We start from the raw sequence: 23,147 nt of genomic DNA on the forward strand, positions 1-23,147 counted from the left end.
TATGATGAACATCCTTGTAATATAAGTTTATGCATGAATGTGAGTATTCTGGATGCCCAGAAGTAGTTCTTTTTTTATAGTTACTGTGAAATCATCCCCCAAAGCTGTCCCAGTTTTCACTAACAGATGAGAGTCCTTCAAACATGGGTTTTTGCCCATCCAGTAGGTCAACATATTACCTCACTGTTGTTTGGATCTGTACTGCTTGATTCTCAGCAACACTGAGCACCGGTTTTGTGTTTGTTGGCCACTCATATTTGCATTCGAGTAGGAAGCTCTAGAAGTTCTAAGACTCAGTGGGGTGAAGCTCAAAAGGGCAGAATGACAGTGGGCCCGAGGGGAAGCGTCTGGGGGCAGAGGATCCTGTCAGTGAATGCTTCATCCTGCGTCTTGCAAACAGCGAACATCATGGCGGTTCAGCAGGCACAAGGGCCAAACCGTTTGTGTATAAACATTGACTGAGACAGGAAAGTTCTTCCAGTCTTTAAGAAAAATCTTTGGGAGAGAAATTAAGCCTCATTTATTTATTCCACCATCACTTCCTGAGGGCCTCTTATGAACCATGCACCAATGGGTGCTGTGGTGAGCTCACCCAGTGCTTGCCCTGGAGCGACGCACAGTGTGGGCAGACAGGGCAGAGAACCCATGGAGCACAGAGGCTAGGAAGTCTTGAATCCTGTCTTGGGGGTGATGGAGTAGGAGGGTCTGGAAGGAGCAGAGTTAGAAGAGGGGAGGCTGGCACTCAGTTTGAAATGACAGGTTGAAGTTGGACACCCGGGGAGGGGTGAAGAGACAGAAACATGAGCAGCACTTGTGAGTTTGGGCATAGTGGGCAGGGAAACCGGAAGCGGGTGAGCCTGGCGGAGGGCAGCAGGCTGACAGGACAGCAGATAAGGCCAGAAGCTGTGTGTGTCACGCCTTGTCACCAAGTTCCCAAAGAAGCCCTGCTTGGGCCCAGAGTTTCAGAAAACGGTCCTTGCCCAGAACAGCCTAATTGTTCTGAGCAGCCCAGCTGACTGAGGTATCCCCAGGTTACCCCTGTGCCAGGTTAAGGTACGCACACGCAGGAGACTGTGGAATGAGGCTCCTCCCAGACTGTAATCCCCACTTACTTGTTGGGTGACTGAACAAGCCCGTTAACCTCTCTCAAACTCAGGCCCCTTGTCTAGAAAATGAATATATACTTATATACCTTTTAGAAGTGTGGGGGTTAAAATATGCTAGGCTTCAGAAAGTCCTTGTGAGTCTAAAGCCTTCTTGACACATGAGCTGATTCATTGAGGGTGACAGCTCTGCCTGGGAACCAAGGGGCTAAGTCAAGGTGATGAGGGAGTGCAGGTGTCCTGGCTCTGGCCCCTGGACTAATCCCAGCCCAAGGGAGCCAAGGGCTGCAGGTGGCAGTCAAAAGAGCCGCATTCACAGATAACTGTGAAATGTAGGGCCAGGCAGGGCTTCGTGTTCACCTGAATGAAAGAGTGTCCCACAGAGAGGGAGAGAGGTACTCTGCCTTATTCCCATTTGAGCAGCCACCTTTGCTCCCTGGGCCTCTGTTTTCCCATTTGCACTTTGACGTGTGTGTATTAGACACACTTCTCTGCCTTTGATGTCACTGAATACAATGCTTGGGGGAGGAGATTGGGTTCTACTTTATCCATGGTTACAGCAAACAGTTGGCACTATGTGCCACAGGAGCTCAGGGGAGGAGCTGGAGTTCAGAGTGGGCCAAAAGAGCTGGGAAAAGGGACTCCAACCCCTAAGTAATAAAGGGATTTATTGGAAACAAAGAGTGGATGGAGAGTGGGAGGAGCCCTACGGATCTGCCCAGAGGTTGCTCTGGGAGGTTACTTCAATTCAACAGGAAACTCAATCAAATCCGGTCTGCCAAACCGGATTTCTGGAAGGAAGTGGGGGGGAGAAGTGGCAAAAGACTCTCCCCTGTAAGCCAGCTGTGCCTGGGACTGTCCCCTTTATAGGTGCCCAGGCCAGAACCTTGTTTAGCTCAGTTACATTCAATCCAACAAAATATGCTCAGCCCTTCCCTGCATCACACAGGTTAGACACTGTGGGGACAGAGGTGTAGCCAGAAGGGGCGTGATTAACAGGCTGACCTCATCTGGAGGCCCCCGTTGGACTTGCACCCGGGGCAAATGCTCCCTAACCCCTAATGCTCCTCTTTATGCCTCTGTGTGGGGACAGTCCTTGGTCTCAAGGAGCTCACAACTTGTGGGGGAGCAGTAGATACATGCAGTCAAGGCCAAGGCAAAGCAGCTGATAAGGTCCAGGAATAAAGCTACAAAACCAAGTGTCTCTGTGCATGGGGGAGGGAGCAGCTGGGCAACAAAGCAAGAGCCTGATAAGCGCAGTTTAAATCCACGCTGTGACCTTACTGTTTGTGAGACTTGAGCCAAGTTACTTAGCCTCGCTGAGCCTCAGTGTTTTCCTCTGAAAGACTAATTACACCTGTACAACAGAGTTGTTATAAAGACTAAATAAAGGTAAGATAAATAAACTACCTAGCAGATTACCAAGCACTTAACAATACTTCAAAACCAAACCAAACCCACTGTCGTCGAGTCGATTCTGACTCATAGCGACCCTATAGGACAGAGTAGAACTGCCCCATAGAGTTTCCAAGGAAAGCCTGGCAGATTTGAACTGCTGACCTCTTGGCTAGCAGCCATAGCACTTAACCACTACACCACCAGGGTTTCCTAAGGATGCTTACTTAATATTAATTAAAGCTTATATACAAGTTTATTTATTTTATTGTGCTTTAGCTGAAAGTTTACAGCTCAAGTTAATTTGTCATACAAAAATGTATACACATATTGTTATATGACCCTAGTTGCTATCCCTATAACATGACAGCACACTCCCCCTTTCCAACCCTGGTTTCCTGTGTCCATCCAACCATCTCCTGTCCCTTCCTGCCTTCTCATCCTGCCTCAGGACAGGAGCCACCCACTTAGTCTCGTGTATCTGCTTGAACTGAAAAGCGCACTCCTCACGAATATTATTTTATGTTTTATTTTTCTAATCTTTGCCTGAGAGTGGGCTTCAGGAATGGTTTTAGTTCTGGGTTAACAGAGAGTCTCGGGACCGTGTCTTTGAGGGTTTCTCTAGTCTCAGTCAGACCATTAAGTCTGGTCCTTTTACTTGAATTTGAGTTCTGCATCACGCTTTTCTCGTACTCTGTCAGGGACTCTCTGTTGTGTTCCCTGTCAAGGTGGTCATTGGTGGTAGCTGGGCACCATCTATTTCTTCTGGTCTCAGGCTGATGGAGTCTCTGTTTTATGTGGCCCCTTTGTCTCTTGGGCTAATATTTTCCTTTTGTCTTTGGTGTTCTTCATTCTCCTTTGCTCCAGGTGGGCTGGGACCAATCGATGCATCTTAGAAGGCCACTCACAAGCTTTTAAGACCCCAGATACCACTCACCAAAGTGGGATGAGGAACATTTTCTTAATAAACTTTGTTATGCCAATTGACCTAGATGTCCCCCGAAACCATGGTCCCCACACCACCACCCTTGCTACTCTGTGCCTCGAAGCATTTGGTTGTGTTCAGGAAACTTCTTAGCTTTTGGTTTAGTCCAGTTGTGCTGACTTCCCCTGTAGTGTATGTTGTCTTTCCCTTCCCCTAAGATTATACACAAGTTTTCCATAGGTCTTGGGGCACAGACAACCTGCCAGGCCTTCCACTGATGGTCAGTCGGCTCCAACCAGGAACAGTGGAAGAACCCTAGAAGTCGAAAAGCCTCCCCACCATCAGCAGGTTTAGCAGTGAACCTCCCCCAGCCTGGGGGTATGACCAACCCTTACTCTGGCTACTGGTGGGCCACACACGTGGGAAAGGGGGAGCTGGGTGAGGAATTTCTCTCCTGGATTTTGCTGTCAATTCAGCATTCAGGTAAGTCTGTTCTGGAATCCAGCAATGGAGGGGCCTGTTTGGGGACTTGTGACCAAAGAATGAGACACAGTGGGAAGGGCACTGGCCTGGAGCCTGGTCTGGACTCCCAGCTCTCTGGGACTCCGCCCCTCACTGGGGCAAGTTATTTAACCCTTTGTCCCCACTTGTAAAATACAGATAAGAAAATAAAAGTTAATGTTTATGGGGCAGTTGGTACCCCTGAAACCTTTCTATGTCCATTAGTTGTCATGACAACTGCAACATGATCCCTATTTTACAGACAGGCAATGGATGCCCAGAGACCTAAAGAAAGTGCCCAAGACCACAGAGCTGGAAGCCGACAGGGCTGGGTTTTGAACTGAGGTCTGTGGAAGCCTGAGCCTGGCTGCTCAACCACTGAACCACACTGCCACTTCTTCTGCGGCTGCCAGGTCCTTTCTGGGAGGCCTCAGTCAAGTTGCCAGCCTCTGCGGGTACCTCTCATCTCTAAGAGGAGTGCAATGCTCCCTTCCAGCTCCATGAGGTATTGGTTCTGGAGCGTGTGGGGGAGACAGGGCGGTGGGTGGCTTCCGGCCGCTTCCAGCAGGGCTGACATCCTGCCCCAACCCACCCCCAGCTCCTTGGGGCGGGGGGGCAGCATCACTCCAGGCAGGGAGAGGAGCCGCTGGGTGGAGGAGCTTGCATAGAAGGCAAAGGAAAGATGTTGAGCTAGGCCTGCCATGGAGAGGGGCTTGCCTCGCTCTGCCTCCTCCCTCTCTCTCGGGATCACTTTCTCCCTCTCCTCGAGACGTCAAAAACCGCTCTTCCTCTGCAGCGGCAGGCCCTAGGAGGAGGGCTGGGAGCACGAGGAGGAGGTGGCGGCGGCGGCCAGCTTGGAAACCGATAGCGCCCTTCCCTGCCGCCCGCCAGCCGCCCTCTCTAGCTGCGGCAGGAGCTATAAAAAGCACAGCCCTTCAACAATAGGTGACATCACCCAGTGGCGGAAAGAACTGGATTCTGCCAGATGCCAGGGAGAGTTACAGCCCCCGCCCCTCCCTCAGGATGGGAGCCGCTTGGGAAAGGGCTTGGGTATGTTCAACTGGATCCCCTGAGGGATGGAGGTTAGACTCTGGAGGACTTCCTCAGGCTCTGGGGGATGGGGCTGGGGGCGGGGAGGCTGAGCCTGAGGGAGCCGGGGATTGATTTCTCTGGAGATTTTTCAGGGCTAGGGAATATAGAAAAGGAGCTGACTGGGGCGGGGGGATGTCTCTAAATCCCGTCTGTGTGCCCTCAGTGTTCTGGGAGGTGAGGAAAGGGCAGTGGAGGGGTAGGGGTGTGGGGTAGGCATGCGCTACTGGGAGAAATAGTGCCAGACCTGCAGGGAACAGCTTCTCCCTGGGGCTCTGCTGCCTCACCTGTGAAATGAGGCCCCTCTGGCATGGTTCTCTCCCACCCCTGCCCTGTAGCACAGATATGGAACACAGCAGGGGTGCCGACTGACCAGCTATAGCCCTGACAGTCCCTGGCTCTGGACGTCCTAAGTTGGCCATTTGGGCTGGAGCGGGCCAAGGGAGTGTTGGCTGCCTGTGCCTCAGGCACTTTGATGGAGGCAGGAAGGCCAACAGAACAACCCTAGTAGCTGTGACGAGTGTCCCCAGTCCACATCTTTGAGCCGCGGGCTTCATTTCCTGTATGTCTCTATTCCCACCCAGGCCCAGGCTGGGATGCCCCTTCTATGTGGCCTCAGTATGGCACAGGGGTTTTGCACAGAGGAGACATTGTGATGTAAACATTGAGTGTTTGGTGGAGTTGAACAGTCAGCCCCTTCACGACCAGCGCCTGTTACTCTTCCCCCTCCTCCCCCGCCAGCGAAACCAGGGCTGCTGTGATGTGTGCAGAGCACTAGCTGGGAGTCAGGAGACCTGGGTTCAGGCCCCTGTCTATGCCAGGGATGAACTGTGTGACCTGGGCCAAGCAGGTTCCCTCAGGCCTCAGTGGGTCCTTCTCTATGAAGGGCTGAGCTCCAGCTGCAGGGGCCAGGCTGGGGAGGGGCAGAGACCTGATGCGCAGGACTGGGGTTCTGAGCTGCTGCTTCAGGGCAGCTGGCCTGGCAGCTGGAGCCAGAGCTTAGTCCCCTCTGATCAGGAGACTTAACCTGCTTCTCATTAGGGCAGCCGGGGCAGCCCCACCCTCCCTGTCCTTCAGCCACTCCCTTCCCTTGCTGGGTGTTCTCCTTTCTCTAGCTGATTCATGTCCCATAAGCCCTGCAGCCAGCTCAGCCCCACTCCCTCCATAAGGCCTGCGTGAATGACCCCATCCAGCCTGCAAGCTCCCCTTCTCTGGTCCCTGGGGCACGCGGTCTCCACACAGTCTTCCACTTGAGGGGTCCCGGCTTAAGCTTGGGTAGCTGGGGAAGCACAGATGTCCCCTCAAGTTCAGCTGCTCACCCTGGTGTCCAAGCCTTCTCCCTCTGGCCTCAACCCCCTAGCCTCCTCTCCTCTCACTGACCACACCCGGGGCCCCAGCTTGGCTGATGACGTCTGGCTTTCCAAACACACTGCACACACTCCCTCCACACCTCTGCTTGCACCATGTGTCTTCCTGGGGTCCCTTTAATCCTTTTCTGTGGTCCAAGTCCTGCCTCTCCTCCAAAGTGCCGCTCAGGTATCTCTCCCTCTGAAGCTTTCTCCACCCCTTCTATCCCTCACTGCACCTAGGTCAAAATTAATCCCTTCCTCTTTCCTGGGCACACAGCTCTTTTCTCGACCCTCCAGGAATACAGAGATCTCATTCTGCTTTGCATTTTGGTGAGTGGGGTGTGACTCCGTCTCTCTACTAGGCTGAGGGTGCTTCCAGGGCACAACTGAGGTTAGCAGGGGCTGACTTTGGATACATCATGAAGAAAGCCCAATTGCTAGAAAAGGACACAGCTGATAAAGTAGAGGGTCAGCAAAAACGAGGGAAACCCTCAATGAGATGGACTGACACACTAGCCTCAACAATGGGCTCAAACATATCAAAGATACTGGACATGGCACAGGACTGGGCAACATTTTGTTCTGTTGTACACAGGGTCACCATGAGTCAGAGCCAACTAACGACAACAATACGAGGGGACAAGGACAGTGCTAGGCACAGACCTCCTTTCATCGGCCTAAGGAAGGATTAGCATCGTTCCTGTTTCCAAGATGAGCATGTCTGAGGCTCAGAGAGGTTAAGTAACATGCCCTTGTCACCCAGCTGCTAAGTGGTGCAGCTGAGATTCAATCCCAGGTCCAGTGGGTTCCACAGTCCAGCTCTTTGAACCCCAGCAGCTGGGAGGACTTCGGGCACATGGTGACCACTTAATCAGTGTGTGTGAAACTGAGAAGAGTCGTTTGGCTCATGCGGCCAGGGGTGGCACCGTGTGCTTTTTTTGAACACACTGTGGATGTCTTGCTTATTAGCTGGTGTCCCAGAGCATGAAGCACCTGGCTGTCAGGTAGAATGAGGTGCTGAGCCATAGCCAGGCAGGGCCATCAAGGCCCTTGGCCCGGTTCAGGCAGAAGCCCGGACAGCCAGGAACTCCGAGAGCCCAGCCTGGCCCAATTTCCTCCTCCCCACATCAAGATGGCATTGCCCTTCTCCCCAGCAGGTTCCCCGGTAAGGGCAAAGCGGTTCAGGCAGGAGGAGCCTGAAGCTTCCAGCATCGACTACCCATTGATTCATGTGATGGTGAAACATGGTGGACAGGAAGAGTGCAGGCTTTGGAGTCAGCAGCCCTGGGTAAAGTCCTCATTCCTCTACTTAGTGTGGCCTCAGTCAAGTGACCTGCCCCCAACCCTGATATCATAGGGTGGCCGTGAAGGCTAAACGTAAGTAAGGTGCCCAGTCCACAGTGGGTGGAGGAGCTTGGTAAGAGGCAGCCCTAAGTTCCTGGGGCGTCTGCTCTCTGCCGGCTGGTGGAAGTTGCTCAGCACCTCTGCAGACACAGACGGAGCCAGTTGTGGGTCACTGGCATTCCTTCTTGGGCTCCCTGCATCCACAAGTGAAGGATGGGAAGCACCTCCACCAGCCACCTGCCCTGTCTCCTGCTGATTTCATGCTTCAATAACTACAGAACTCTCCAGCACCCACCAGCTCCATCTGCCTCCTTCCCAGCCCAGGAAGCACCTGGTGATCTCACTGCTCTCCCCGTGTGTCATCACCTGTCCTGGGCTCTATCAACTCAGGCCCATCCTCTGTAGCTCTGGTCTGTCTGTGTCCTGACCCTTGATTGCTGTCCCCCACTTTGGCTGTGGGGCTGCTGAAGAAAGTAATTAAACCTGATGGACCCTGTTCACCACAAGTTTTAGCTCTCTCTGTTCTTACCTGCACTGCCCATCACTATGGCCGCTCTAAGGAATCCTTAGGATTTTGACCATCAGGAACTGGTCAAGCCCACTCTACTCTCTTAGCCTCTCTCTACCACGCTTCCATGTACCAAGTACTGTGCCAGGTGACCTCACTCCCAACTTCCTTAAATAAAGAAGACTCCTTAATGTGATTAGTGGGATTATATTCATTTATTCATCCATTTGTATATCTCTCCATTTGTTCACCTATCAACTCACTCATCATCTAGTCATCCACTCATCCAGTCATCCTTCCTTCTACTCACTGATCCATCTATCCATCATTCAACCATCTAGTCATCTCTCTACCCATCAATGTAGCCATCCATCCAACAATCCAATAATCTATTTACCCACCCACCCACCCACCCATCCATCCATCCATCCATCCATCCATCCATCCATCCATCCATCCATCCATCCATCCATCCATCCATCCTTCCATCCATCCATCCACCCGCCCATCCACCCGCCCATCCACCTGCCCACCCATCCGCCTGCCCACCCACCCACTCATTCATCCACCAAACTATCAACTCACTCATCCACTTATCTGTCCATTTAGGTGCCTGTCCATCTGTCCGTCCGTCCATCCGTCCATCCATGCACCCACCCACCCACTCCCTCATTCACCAACCTATCAACTCACTCATCCACTTATCTGTCCATTTAGATGTCTGTCCATCCATCCGTCCATCCGTCCATCCATCCACCCTATCCAACATCTACTAAGCACTTACTAGATGGCTGGCTCTGTGCTGAATGCAGAGGTTTAGAGCCAAATAGACCATGGTCCCTGTCCTCAGGAGTTCACAGTCCAGTCCAGGAAGACATCAAGATAACACAAGCTCTGAGGTCCCTTCCAGCTCCAGCATCCTGGAGGTCTATGTCAGTGATCACTAGATAGATGCGTGTGGCCTGGGAACACCAAGGCTTGGGGGGGCCCTCTTCACCAGCTCAGCTGCAGCTCTGAAACCCCCTCTTGCTTCCAAGCTGGTGTGTTCACGCTGCTCAGGGGCAGTGTAGGGAACAGCAGGGGCCCCTCTCCAGAAACATGATGGCCATTGCTAGCACACTGGATGCTCCCTCCACCTGTGAAAGCCATCAGAGTCCAAAGAGAAGGTTGCCAGAAAGCAGCTTCAAATTTCACTCTCCCCGGATTCTTTTTCCTCTTCTCCTATCTCCATCACTTCTATCCATTTTCTCTTCCTTTCCTCTTGATCTCCTCTGTGCCCTCTCATTCTTATTTCCCTTCTCTTGTTTCTTCTCGCTTCCCATTGAGTGGTGGGCCACATGGAATTCAAACTGGGCTGCCACTGTCTGTCCTTGGACAAGTTGCAACAACTCTCTTAGCCTAGGGTCCTTTCCTAGAAACCACAGCTCACAAAGAACACAACCAGATGATACATCTACCATGTCCTCCTGCAAGGAGTGGGAGCTCTTTTTCTCCTTTTCCACATTCTCCTTCCTGCCCTTCTCCTTTCAAGGGCACAGACACGTGCTGAACCACACAGCTAATTTTTTTTGTTTAATTCTCACCTGCAAAATCAACACCTCCAAACTCAATCAAGCCAAACACATGAGATTTATCAGACTACTCCATGGATTTGCTCTCTCAGTCTTTCTCCGAATTCCCTTCCTCCCTACCTGGGCTAGCTGGGAGAAAGACAAAGAGAAAGGAAAAAGGGCAGAGAGCGGAGCAGGAGGGGAGTGCAATAAGGAAGGCTTCCTGGAGGAGACAGGAGAAGCCCACCCTCCCCAGAGAGCACCCCTCCTACGCACCGAGGTGTCTTCTGAGCAGGAGGCAATGATGTTGTCAATGAAGGGGTTCCACTTGATGTCCAGCACATTGCCCTGGTGACCGCAGACCTTGGGGTAGTTGGGCTCAATCCTGCCCGTCTGCGGAGGAGAGAGAAAGAAGGTATTGGTTTTGATGGCTCTGGGGTGGCTCTCAGAAAAGAGCTTTTTTCCTGGGCTTCTCAACTGGGCTGGCAGGTCCTCAAAGATCTGCCAGTGTCTTATTCTTCTTTGGGTCCCCACATCAGGCTGGGCCAAACTGCTCTGTGGCTCCATCCTCCCCACACTGTCTGGTGGTAGAAGGAATGGACTGTGTGAAGGGGGAGTCCACACAGCTGAGTGGCAGGGCAGGGCTCCTGCTGGTCCATATGGCACCGTAAAAATGAGGACAAGGTGGCCCCTCCTCAGGTAAAGAAGTTAGTTAATATAGTACTGCCTACCTAACAACCAAAGCCCTGGGGGCAGCAGCCCTGGCACCAAACAGTGCCCACATTCTCCCACATTCACACACACCCCAGAGACTGGGTGCAGATACTGCCCCCAGTGCCCATGCCCCACATTGCTCTCCAGGTCAGGTGACAGGTCATGTTTGGATCAGGAGGTGGCCTCTTTCCTACCTGGTGGTGCAGTGGTAAAGAGCTCGGCTGCTCACCAAAAGGTCAGCAGTTCAAATCTACCAGCTGCCTCTCGGAAACCCTGTGGGGCAGTTCTACCCTGTCCTATAGGGTCGCTACGAGTGGGAATTGACTCAATGGCAATGGCTTCCAGGAGTCAGCAAAGCGGATTCTGCGTCTGTCTATGAAGTAAGTGGTGCCCCCCCGACGTGACATTCTTGTGGAGTGTGCAACTTGAACACCTGTACGCAGTGCCCCGTCATTGGATGCATAGTCTTTGGAGTCACACAGGCCTGTGTCTGAATCACAGCTCTGCCACTTTTTAGCTCTGTGGCCTTGAGAAGGTCAACAACCTTCTCTGAGCCTCAGTTTCTTCATTTTCAAAATGAGGATATTAACACCTACCTCTTAGCATTGTCGTGAATATGAAATGAGCTAATGTGCTTGACAAAGTGCTTAATGTGGAGACTATCACCACAGTAAATGCTCAATATACGACAGTAGTTATTATCATACAGGTTAGATGAAACCTCCTCCAGGAAGCCTTCCCTGATCTCTCAATGGATGAAGTGCTTTTCCTCCGTACATCACAGAATTCTGCGTTTCCCTCTATTATAACACAGCCACATGAAATCACAGTCTGTTCCTAGTTGTCTGTGAGCAGCTGAGGACACAATTGTGTCTTCTTTGTCCCTGACAGGCCTGGCACACAGTAGGTGTGCAGTACATGACCCGAAAGGCATCCTGGGAAGGGAAAGGAGTCTACAAAAGGAAATAACAAAGGACATGTGTGTTGGGGCAAGGGGAACAGTTCCCTGCTTAGAGGCTACAAAGGTGGCAGGAAAGGAAAGGGGAATTGTAGGCAGATGTTGTGTCTTCACCCCACAGGCTTTGTTAACACTAGCTTTTTTTTGCAGGGGGCGGGGGGTTGGAGGAAAGAAGGCAAGGAGGTTTTTTCCAGCCACTGCCCGTCTGCTAATAGTGGGTAGATAGTAAGAAAAGTGAGGGAGGTCCCTTGGGCAGGTCATACCTCATCTGCACTAAATTAGGTGCCTCATCTGAATAAGGAGGAAGAGAATCAGTTTGTGCCAAGTGTCTTCTGCATATATCTAATGTTTCACTAGTGTGATGACACAGAACTATCTCAGACTGTGAGTCCTGCCCTCAACCTCTTTCCCACCCACTTCCTGCCTGCGATTTTATCATCTTATTTCCAGATCTTTTGATCTTTTATTCTACAGCCATGGTGGGATGGGTAGAGGAAAATGGGTCCGGAGAAAATGGTAGTGGTATGGAAGGTATGAATGGAGCAGAGAAAGAAAAAGATGAAAAAAGCCTGAGAAGACCCAGGGTGGAAAGGGAAAGGGAGAGAGTGCTGACACATTGCAGGGATCACAACCAATGTCACGAAAACAATTTGTGTATAAATATTTGAATGAGAAACTAATTTGCACTGTAAACTTTCACCTAAAACAATAAAATTAAAACAGAAAAGCCTGATAGAAGAAGCTTCAGAAGAACTTCCCTGACGCTGTATGTTGTGGGGAAATTGGAGGCTGGAGGAAAGGAGTTTGGGGACTGTTGCCATCAGTTATGACCAAGCTCCCCTTTGACATTCTGTGGCGGATGCAATGAGAATTGGAATACCTTTTTCAATTACTTTTGGGTGGCTGGACTACTTTTTTTCATATGAGACTCGAAGCAGAGACTGAGCCACATGTGGCCCTGGGATTTATTAGGGTTACACAGATTAGGGCCCCACATTACCTCCTTTAACTCTCATAACGATCCTGTAAATTAAGTATGAGAAAATTAAAGCCCAGAGAGGTTAAGCAACTTGCCCAAGGCTGAAAACAAAGCTAGGATTCCCACATAGATGTAACCCCCAAAGCTGATCTTTTTGTACCCCACTGCTCACTGCCGGGCAGCTCCGACTTCCATGAGCAGGGAGGCCCTACACTGTCTGCTTCCAGAGCTCACTTACTGTCTCACAGAGCTATTCCTTACATCTGACCCCAAAGGCTGCATTTAAGCATTCCCTGAACAACTCTGTCTGCATTAAACCTTTGGTGCCCAGCCCAGGCAGATCTGAGAGGCAGCAAATCAGTCAATAGGTGGTCATCAGCTAACAGCAGCTTCTGGCCAGCACCCTGTGGGTGATGCGCTGGAGGGACAGGTTAAGCAACAACCCTGGAACCTATTTTGAATGAGGAGGATACCAGTGGCCTGCAGTGGGGAAGGGATCAAGACTTTTTAATGCAGAGTATGGTGTGATGGATCGCTTTTGTGTGGCCTTTCTTGACATGGTCTTGTAACTGGGTGGGACTGTGCAAAAAAGGACCTGGGATCCCTGTGCTGAGAAGTTCCTGGAACCAGAAGACCAAGAGAGAATGAGTAAGAGCTGTATCACTGAAGATGGCGAGAAGCAGTGGCAGAGAAACAGCAGCAGGAGAGACTGGCAGGAGATGGCATAGTGGGTTTCCCAGCCCACAGAGCAAGAAAGCTGAGTGCCTTCAGACTGGTAGAGTAGGGTTTCTCCAGGCACTTGGTGGAGCTAGAGCCAAGTGCTTTTGGGCTGAGGCTTATTGGCGGGTACCTTGGGCCACTCATACCAAAACCAAACCCATTGCCATCAAGTCAACTCATAGCGACCCTATAGGACAGAGAACTGCACCATAGTTTCCAAGGAGCACCTGGTGGTTTCAAACTGCCGACCTCTTGGTTAGCAGCCATAGCACTTAACCACTGCACCACCAAGGTTTCCAGGCCACTTGTAGGCAGAACTAAAAAAGCTTGGTAATACTTGCCAGAGCAGGGCAAAAGCTGAGGGACCAGAGAGGTGTGCCTGCAGGCATGGCTGAGAAAAGGCTGTCCTGAGAATTCCAGAACCTGAATTGTAAACTGTTACTTCCTTAATAACCCTGGTGACATGGTGGTTAAGAGCTGGGCTGTTAACCCAAAGGTCAGCAGTTCGAGTCCACTGGATGCTCCTTGGAAACCCTGTGGGGCAGTTCTACTCTGTCCTATAGGGTCGCTGCGAGTTGGAATCAACTTGACAGCTACAGGTTTTAGACTTCCCTAATGAACCCCATAATCATGAATATTGTCTGGGAGTTCTGTGTGGCCATTGCAATGAATTATCGAATCTCACAGAGAAGTAGAGAGTGCTGTGGGAGGAATGGTTCGTGTCAGAACTGGTGAAGATGACAGAGAGAGGAGGCTTGTCTGAGCTCTGCCTCAGCGTTGGGCTGTTTGTCTTGATTCTCCTTCCCCCTTGTGAAGCTGGAGGAGGTCAGATGCCGCTGCCACCACACCATTGTGACAGAGAATGATCCTGATGTCATGTGCACTTCCAGGTGGACTCTCTCTACACAAGAGGTGCATTTCCCAACAGGGCAGAAAAAGATTTCCAGGACTGAATCAAACTGCTGTTTATATGAACGGCGACTTCTAAGGCTGTGCAGTGCACAGCCTGCTTGGCTATACCCAGCAGCCCTGAAACGAAGGACCTCCTTTCAATCAGGCAGCTCTGATTTTCCTGTTGCACTATACAGTAGGGTCCCATGTAAAATTTTGCTTGAAAGAAGAGTTTCATTGCTAAAAAGAAAAGTCTGAAAACAGTGTTCTACAGAAAAATCAAGCAAATAAAACAACGCAATCCTTAACTCCAGAAAAAAGCTGTGTAAGAAATCTAGTATAAACACAGTACACAATGAACTATGTACAATATTTACATACTTGTAATAACATAAGGAACCCCGGTGGTGTAGTGGTTAAGAGCTCAGCTGCTAACCAAAAGGTCAGCAGTTCAAGTCCACCAGCCGTTCCTTGGAAACCCGGTGGGGCAGTTCTACTCTGTCCTACAGAGTCACTATAAATCGGAATCGACAGCAACGGGTTTGGTTTTTTTTTATTTAATAATGTAAACTCTATTTTTTTTTTTAATTCTTTACCTTTGCTTATTAGTTTTCAAAATAGATTCCCTAGTAAGAGCCCTGGTGGTGCAGTGGTTAAAGTGCTGGACTGCTAACCAAAAGGTTGGGTGATTCGAAACCATCGGTGTCTTCTTGGGTGAAGGATGTGGTAGTTGGCTTCTGTAGAGATTTACAGCCTTGGAAACCCTGTGGGGTCGCTCTGAGTCAGGGTCGACTCTATTGCAGTTGTTTTTTTGGTTTGGTTTAGTATCTTCCAAAGGTGACCAATACTTTTTTTAAGCAGTAAGCAATACTTCTTGTGTGTGTGTGCCTTAGGTGAAAGTTTACAAAGCAAACTGGATTCCCGTTCAATAGTTTGCATGTGAAATGTTTCATGGTCTGGTTCTCATTCCCCATAATGTGTCAGCACTCTCTCCATTTCCTCCCTGGGTTCCCCATTGCCTTTCATCCTAATTTGAAACCGAATATTTATTTAAACAAGAGTTGTGCTATAAAATACTGGGAGGACAGAGGTAGAGAAAATATGTGTGTGTGTGTGTGTGTGTGTGTGTGTGCACGTGTGCGTGCGTGCACAGCAAGAGAAGGGAGAGAGCTGGAAGAAAGCTAGCTCCTGACACCTTCCGTAATAGGAAGTCAATAGACAAGGTCTAAGATTTCAAGAAATCAAGACATGGCAGTAAAAGCATGTAATTAAGAAATTTGGAGGTAAGTACAAGCAGAAACAGCTAAAAGGAATGAAAGCAGCTGCCTCTGGGGAGTAGGGAACGGGGGTGTAGCAAGGCAGGACGAGAGCTGAGGTTATAAGCAGTGGTGTGCCGGTAAATGTTTAACAACTCGTTCTCTGGGAGAATAAAAGGTCCCGTTTTGTAGCGTTTGCCTGTTTCGGTGGTGTAAATATCCCTGTTGTTGTTGTTAGGTGCCTCGGAGTCAGTTCCAACTCATAGCGACCCTATGTGACCCTATGTACAACAGAACGAAACGTTGCCGGGTCCTGCGCCTTGTTCACAATTATTGCTATGCTTGAGCCCATTGTTGCAGCCACTGTGTCAGTCCATCTTGTTGAGGCTCTTCCTCTTTTTCGCTGACCCTCTACTTTCCCAAGCATGATGTCCTTCTCCAGGGGATGATCCCTCCTGATAACATGTCCAAAGTATGTGAGACATAGTCTTGCCATCCTTGCTTCTAAGGAACATTCTGGTTGTACTTTTTCCAAGACAGATTTGTTCATTCTTTTGGCAGCCCATGGTATATTCAATATTCTTCTCCAACAGCACAATTCAAAGGCATCAACTCTTCTTTGGTCTTCCCTATTCATTGCCCAGCTTTCGCATGCATATGAGGGGACTCAGCCCTGGTAGCACAGTGGTTAAGTGCTACAGCTGCTAACCAAAAGGTCGGCAATTCAAATCCACTGTGCGCTCCTTGGAAACTCTATGGGGCAGTTTTACTCTGTCCTATAGGGTCACTATGAGTCAGAACCGACTCGACGGCAATGGGTTTTTTTTAAAAATAAATATCCCTATTGTTGTTGTTAGGTGTCATTGAGTCAGTTCCGACTCATAGCGACCCTATGTACCACAGAATTAAACACTGCCCGGTCCTGCGCCATGCTCAGAATCATTGTTATGCTTGAGCCCGTTGTTGCAGTCACTGTGTCATACGATCTTGTTGAGGGTCTTCCTCTCTTTCACTAACCCTCTACTTTGCCAAACATGATGTCCTTCTCCAGGGAATAACCCCTCCTGACAACATGTCCAAAGTATGTAAGACACAGTCTCGCCATCCTTGCTGCTAAGGTGCATTTTGGTTGTACTTCTTCCAAGACAGATTTGTTCATTCTATTGGCAGTCCATGATATATTCAATATTCTTCTCCAACACCACAATTCAAAGGGGTCAATTCTTCTTCAGTCTTCCTTATTTATTATCCAGCTTTCACATGCATATGATATGATTGAAAATACCAAGCTATGGCTAATTTCAAGCTACCAAGGTGACATCACCAATTGCAGAGTTGGAAGAAACACACAGTAGCACGCCATTGTATTATAGTTCCACCATACAGACAACGTTGAGGTTAGTTGCTGGCAGGTCAACGCTGACTCCTGGCAACCCCATGTGTTACAAAGCAGATCTGGTCCATGGGGTTTTCTTGGTTATAATCTTCATGGAAGCAGATTGTCAGGGCTTTTCTTCCACAGTACCACTGGGTGCGTTTGAACTGACAATCTTTAGGTTAGCACTCAAGCGCAAACTATTTGCACCACCTAGGGATCTAACAGATATGACAGACATAAATAACCTCAAGAGTACAAATAATAGTAAAATGTAGAAAAATCATTAGGAAGTGGTGAGCTCTGAGGGTTTGTTTTCTCTGTTTTTATAAAACTTATTTAATTGTAAGTTTTTGTCATTTAATTTTCAGTGATGGCTATGTTTAACATCTGGCTTGCACAACTCCTAAAAATTCAGCAATCAGCTTTCATGAGCCAGTACAAGCCGGCTCTAGAAGACCCCTGGCTATACGCCTTGTAGTACTATTGGGTTTGTAGTACTATGCAGTACTCTTTATGAACTATGCACATTTGTTCTCTATAGACGTCAAAATTAAAGAATCAACAAATAAGATGACAGTACCCAGGTACACTAAAGCAAGCTTGTTCTGACTTTTAAAAAAACTGAAAAATCCTCTTCGCAGACCCCACAAATGCCTCTGTTGCGTGAGTTCCAGTTTCTGTCTAGGGGGTCTGACCTGAGGTCAAGCCCAGATCTGTCTGTCTCCAATGGCTGGCTCTAACTGCTATACAATACTACCTTCTCATGCTCCTACTAACATTAATATTCACACTAATACTCATGCTTATACCAACACCAAGAGCTATTATTAATATTTTTTCATATTAGTATAATCAAAGTTATATTGATTTACAAATACAATCAAATTTAATCCTCATAACACCCCCCATTTTACAGTTGAGGAAACGGAGGTCTAGGGAGCTTCTAAGTGGTAGAAGGAAAATGTTTGAACTCTTTCCTTACTTTAGAATCACTGCTCAGATGGTCAGCACACACAATTGTCCCAGTGGTAGGTTTTCAGGGGTCCCAGGGTCTAACCTGCCATCTGGTCCTCGAACCTCAAGGAGAGCTTCAGCCTCAAGACAGCTGGGGCAGAGAACTTGCTGTGTGGGGTGGGGTGGGGAAGCCCATTTCTTGGAGGAGCTATCATCATTAGGACGGTCTTCATACTGTTGGTGTGGGTCTTATCCCGGGGGGCCTGGAAGAGGAAACCCAGGTTTCCTTCACCGGGATGGACCTTCAACTCCAAATGCTGGATAGCAGCTGTTAAGTACCCTTAGCCTTCTTAGAGAGGAGCCGGTGCTGAGGATCAGATTGTATCTCAATACACACCCCCTATCTGCTAATCGACAGCATGGGGAGGGGCTGGCACAGGTGCTCTGCTGCAGGGTGGCTGGGAGGGTGAAGTAGAGACTTTTCCAGAGGTCCATTTGACAGGATCTCTCAAAGTCTTTCAAAAGGTTCATAGCCTTGACCAGTAGTTCCACTTTAGGGATTTACCCAGGGACATCAACAGAGAAGCACATAAGACATTCACTGCCAAGCTATTTACAAGAGGAAACAATACAGTAAATGCCCAACAAGGGGGCACTGCCAAAGTGAGTTCTATTCCAATATAATGGAATATTATGAGGTCATTTAAAATCATATTTTCAAAGGATGTTTAATGACCAAGGGATTGTTCAAGATCTAACGTTGAGTAAAACAGAATCAATCTATATACACAAAACGGTATGCTATTAGAAAATACATAATACTCAAGAAAATACACCAAAATGTTAATAGAGGCAATCTCTGGCTAGTCGGATATTACTAGTTTCAAATTCTCCTACAATGTACATTTAAAAATTTCTTCAAAAGTTACCAGAACCAGCTGCTGTGGCTCTGACTCATGGAGATCCCATGTGTGTCAAAGTAGAAGTGTGCTCCATAAGGTTTTCAGTGGCTAGTTAGCCCACAGCTTTGAATTAATTTTTTTTCTGTCTACTTGGAAGCAAAAAGGCCATAAAGAAGTGAGATGCAGCCTGCTGTCTGTAAGGTTTACATGTTTCAGAAGTGTTTGTGGAGCAAAAACACATAGAAGCCTGCTCCTACAGGCTTCTCTACTCCCTTGCAGTCACACGAATTGTATTGGGGAAATAAGACCCTTGGGATTGAATAATATTATGTAGTTAATTGAAAGAGAGGTGTCAGTGTGCATGTATGTGTGTGTACATGTATGTGTGTGTACATGTGCATATTGTGTGTGATACTCATATGGGCATGTGTTTGTGTGTGGGTATGTGTGTGCATGTGGGTACTAGCATGTGCGTTTGGCATGCCTGGCCAGGTCCCCCCTGGGGAAGGTTGGCGGTATGGTGAGTTCATCCGTGTAGCTCACACAGCAGGCTGCCCAGAGGAGCAGCGAGTGCTCTGGGCTTCTGCCCAGGCTTCATCTGAACCCTGTGAACTGACTGAGGGCGAAGTATTTTCAAAACAACCTGCATTGCAGCTTCAGCTTCCTAGACTCTCCCGTCACTGCAGAGCTGAATTTTGTACACAGAAGCAAAATGTTTTCCTTACCTGGGGAATCAGCTTAGCGAGGCAGAAAGAACAGACTGAGCAGAAGATAGAGTTTCTAGGCCCAGTTCTGGTTCTCACCGGCTGAGTGACCTTGGACGTTGCCTTTCGCCTCTGGGCTGCCCAGATTCCCAGATGCTGGCCCAACACCCTTTCTGCTTCTCAGTGGCTGCCCTTTGTGCTGTGCAAGGCAAGGCACACCTGCAACCAACAAAACGTCGTGCTTCCCGGGGTTCCAGGACAGAATGCAGGGAGCCACACCAAGTTCCATGTCTGAAAGACCCTTAAATACTAATAATCACCATAAAAAGATAATGATGATAACAAAAGACCACTTGATGAGTGCTTACGAATTGCTGGGTCTTGTGCTAAGCAATTTATATATGTTATTTAATCCTTATAATGACCCTATGAAGTTTTATCAGATTCTTATAACTACACTGTAATGATATGTTTTATTTTATTTTTGGCAAAAATACACAACAAAACTTACACCCATTCAATTTCTACATGTACAGTTCAATGACATTGGCTACAAGCTTCATATTGTGTCATCATTCTTGTCATCTCTACTCACATTGTTTTCCTACCATTAGCTTAGCCTCACTGCCCACTAAACTTATCATCTATGCTTTAGAGTTGTCAGTTTGATCTCATATAGATAAATGGGCTGAATGTTTAAAGTAAACATTCTTTACTAATTGGGCTAAACTGCCATTAAAGATGACGTCAGGGGATAGTTTCAGTTTAAAGATTATCTCAGGGTAATAAATTCAGGGGTTCCTCCAGTTTCAGTGGGTCCAGTAAGTCTGGTTTTCATAAGAATTTGAAATTCTGTTTCACATTTTCCCTCCTTTTCATCAGGATCCAGCTATTGTGTCCTTGGTAAAAGCCAGGCACCATCCAGTTTTCTGGTCTCATGGCAAAGGAGGTAGTAGTTCATGGAGGCCCTAAGATTTGTAGTCTATTTCCTTCTGATTCCTGGGTCTCCTTCGTCCTCTGCTGCTCCAGGCAAATAGAGACCAATTGTTGTATCTTGAATGGCCACTAGCAAGCTTTTAAGGCCCCGGGCACTACTCACTGAACTAGGAGGTAGAATAGAAACTCTAAAAACAATATTAGTCCAATTGAACTGAACAGACCCCTGAAACTATGATCCTAGACCCTAGAACCAAGAAAACTAATCCCATGAGGTGTTTACCTGCACCTAGGTGGAACAATCCATTTTACAGATGAGAAAACTGAGCTCTGGGACATGACTTGCCACAGGTTATGCAGCTAGGAAGTGCAGAGCTGTGATTTGCACTTGGCTCTGTCTGACTCTAAGGCATCTGTGCTATGCTGCCTCCTATTTTAGAATGCAGCCGAGACACCTGGCAAATTAGAGAGGGAAGTCAGAAATCAGGGGAAAACCTCAAAATATCTGATAGGTTCCATAAGGGGTTGGCTGGCAGCTCAGTTATGAAGCTCCTTAAACGTGTTCTTGGAGACCTCCCCCTCCTCCTTCTTTCCCACTCAATCTCTCCCCTCCCTCAGTGGCTCCCATACTTTCCTATATTTTAGAATTGCCTGGGAAGTTTTAAAACACCTAACGCCCAGGTTGTACCCCATACCAGTTAAATCACAATGTTGGAGGGGTGGGAGCCAGGCATCTGTGCTTTTCAAAGATCCCCAAGTGATTCCAATGCACAGCAAAGTTTGGGGACCATTACCCTGTTGTTGTTAAGTGCCATTGAGTAGATTTTCCATTCATAGTGACCCCATGTGACAGAGTAGAACTGCCCCACAGGCTCCATATTCTGCCTCAAGGAAGTACCTGAAACAGTCATTCGTTTTAAGACAGGGTCAGAGGTTGGCTGACTGTCAGTCTTACCTAATACGGAGGCTGGGTGAGCTACGAAAGAACATTATTGTACACTTAACACAGGTTCATCTGTAGAAACCACCTATTTGCCAGAGGCTGTCCCCAACACACATACATATACACGCTCACATTCACACACATGTCCACGCAAGTACCTCTTCCACCTCCATTTCTGCTCAGGCCTCGGATCTTTCCCTCTCCTTCCCCCAATCAAAATGGACTCATCTCAGGACCGGCCATCTTTGGCGAGTTAATCCAACAAACCTCCTAAGGAGGTCCCTCTTGGCCTAAAGGTGTTCTATCGTGGGGTTTTCAGTCACTGAGGCAGGCCTCTAGGAGCTCTATTTGGGTTTGTGGGCTTTATTCACTTTAGAGTGAGCTAGATTGTACTGCAGGATTTCTGAAGTGGTTCCACTGATCTGTCTCTTCACCTCTAGCGTCTGCCCCCTTCAGTTTTCACTCCAATCCCTCTTACATACCATTGCCTGATCTTCCTAGAGTACAGCTTGGAGGCAATAATTCCCTTGCTCCAGAATCTTCAATGGCTCCCTATTCCCCAGACCTTAAGAGCCAAATTCCCTATTTAGGTATCACAGCCGTTGCTATCCCAGCTTGATCTCCTGCTTTGACATTTTCCCTCACCCCACTGCCCTTGCCATGCTCATGACACACACACCAATACATCCCCACCCCGAATGCTCCCACCACCTGATGACTTCTGGTTCCTGGAGCACCACCAGGGCAGTGATCTTGACCTCAGGGCTTCACACAATGCCTGGCTCACAGCAAGCACCTGAGCTGGGTGAATGGGTGGACGGATGACTGCTGCCCTGTGCTTCCCACCTTTGGGTTTTTGTTTACATTGTCCCTTCAGCCTGGGCCTCCTACCCTTCTTTGCACTTGCCTATCCTTGGTACACAGAAAAAACTCTTCCAGTGAATATACAGGTGCTCTCTCCCTTCCCCACACCAAAAAAGAATTCTGGATCCTGCTCTTTGGGCTTGAGAAATTCTGGATCTGGGCTGAGCTTTGGGGGTAGTTCTGGAGTCAAGGGGCAGAGTGTGTGACAAAGGCTGCAACTCTTCTGAAGTCAGCCACCCAGTCAGAGCAACTCCCAGTGAACTCTCAGGAAGCCTCCTAACTGCACAGCTTCCTGTTTTGATTTTTCTCCTCCTTCTTTTATCCTTGTGTTTTTCAAGATAGAAAAGAGTTTGCTGGGTTTTTTGGTTAAGATCCCTAGTGTGTGTGTGGGGGCGGGGGGAGTGGACCTAGAATACAGGCCTAGGGATTCCCCACCACTCTCTGCAGACCTCAGAGCTCATACACGTCCCTGCTGTTTTCCCACTCCTGGTCCTTTTTATAAAACTCTATGCTAAAACACATTACACTACGGAAACTCCAAAATAACTGTGCCCGACAACCCTGCATAGACAGTAACGGGGTGGAGTTTTGATGGGGTGTCCTGGGAAGGGGTGTGGGTTTCTGCCCTGGGTGCTCACAGTCTATGAGGGAGAATGACAAACAGCCAGACAACTGCAGTACGGAGTGAGCTCTGCTGTGATGGGGAAGTGCCAGGGCTGTGGGGACAGAGGAGGGACAAGCACTGCAGACTCTGAAATCAGGAAAACTTCCCTGAGAAGGTGTCAAAGACTGAAAGAATTGAGAGCACAAAGCCAGGTGAAGAGGGGAAGGAGATGCGGCGGGGGAAGCTCTAGACCCTGAGGGACCAGCACCTGCAAAACCCACTGCTGTTGAGTTGATACTGCCTCATAACCAACCCTACAGGACAGAGTAGAACTGCCCCATAGAGATTCTAAGGCTGTTATCTTTATGGAAGCAGACTGCCACATTTTTCTCCCATGGAGTGGCTGGTGGGTTTGAACCTCTGACCTTTCAGTTAACAGTTGAGTGGCTAAACACTGTGCCACCAGAGCTCCTTATCACCTGCAAAAGCCTAGGTATTTTTGTGAAAGCCCAATATATGGAGAGAAACGAGGCTGGAGAGGAAGGCACAGACCGGAATGTTCAGAAACTCTCTGTTCCTG

General features: G+C 48.7%; 1 protein-coding gene across 1 annotated transcript in view; it reads right to left on the reverse strand.

Moving 5' to 3' along the window:
* The window catches only part of CORO2B (coronin 2B), a 173,100-nt gene that overhangs the window by 22,181 nt on the left and 127,772 nt on the right, over nt 1–23,147 (reverse strand). The window contains exon 3 of the mRNA XM_064267337.1: nt 10,041–10,157. Within this exon, the coding sequence (XP_064123407.1) occupies nt 10,041–10,157 (117 nt within the window). The remainder of the gene's footprint in view (nt 1–10,040; nt 10,158–23,147) is intronic.

This window comes from Loxodonta africana, chromosome 13 (assembly GCF_030014295.1).
Source record: "Loxodonta africana isolate mLoxAfr1 chromosome 13, mLoxAfr1.hap2, whole genome shotgun sequence".
Classification (NCBI taxonomy): Eukaryota; Metazoa; Chordata; class Mammalia; order Proboscidea; family Elephantidae; genus Loxodonta; species Loxodonta africana.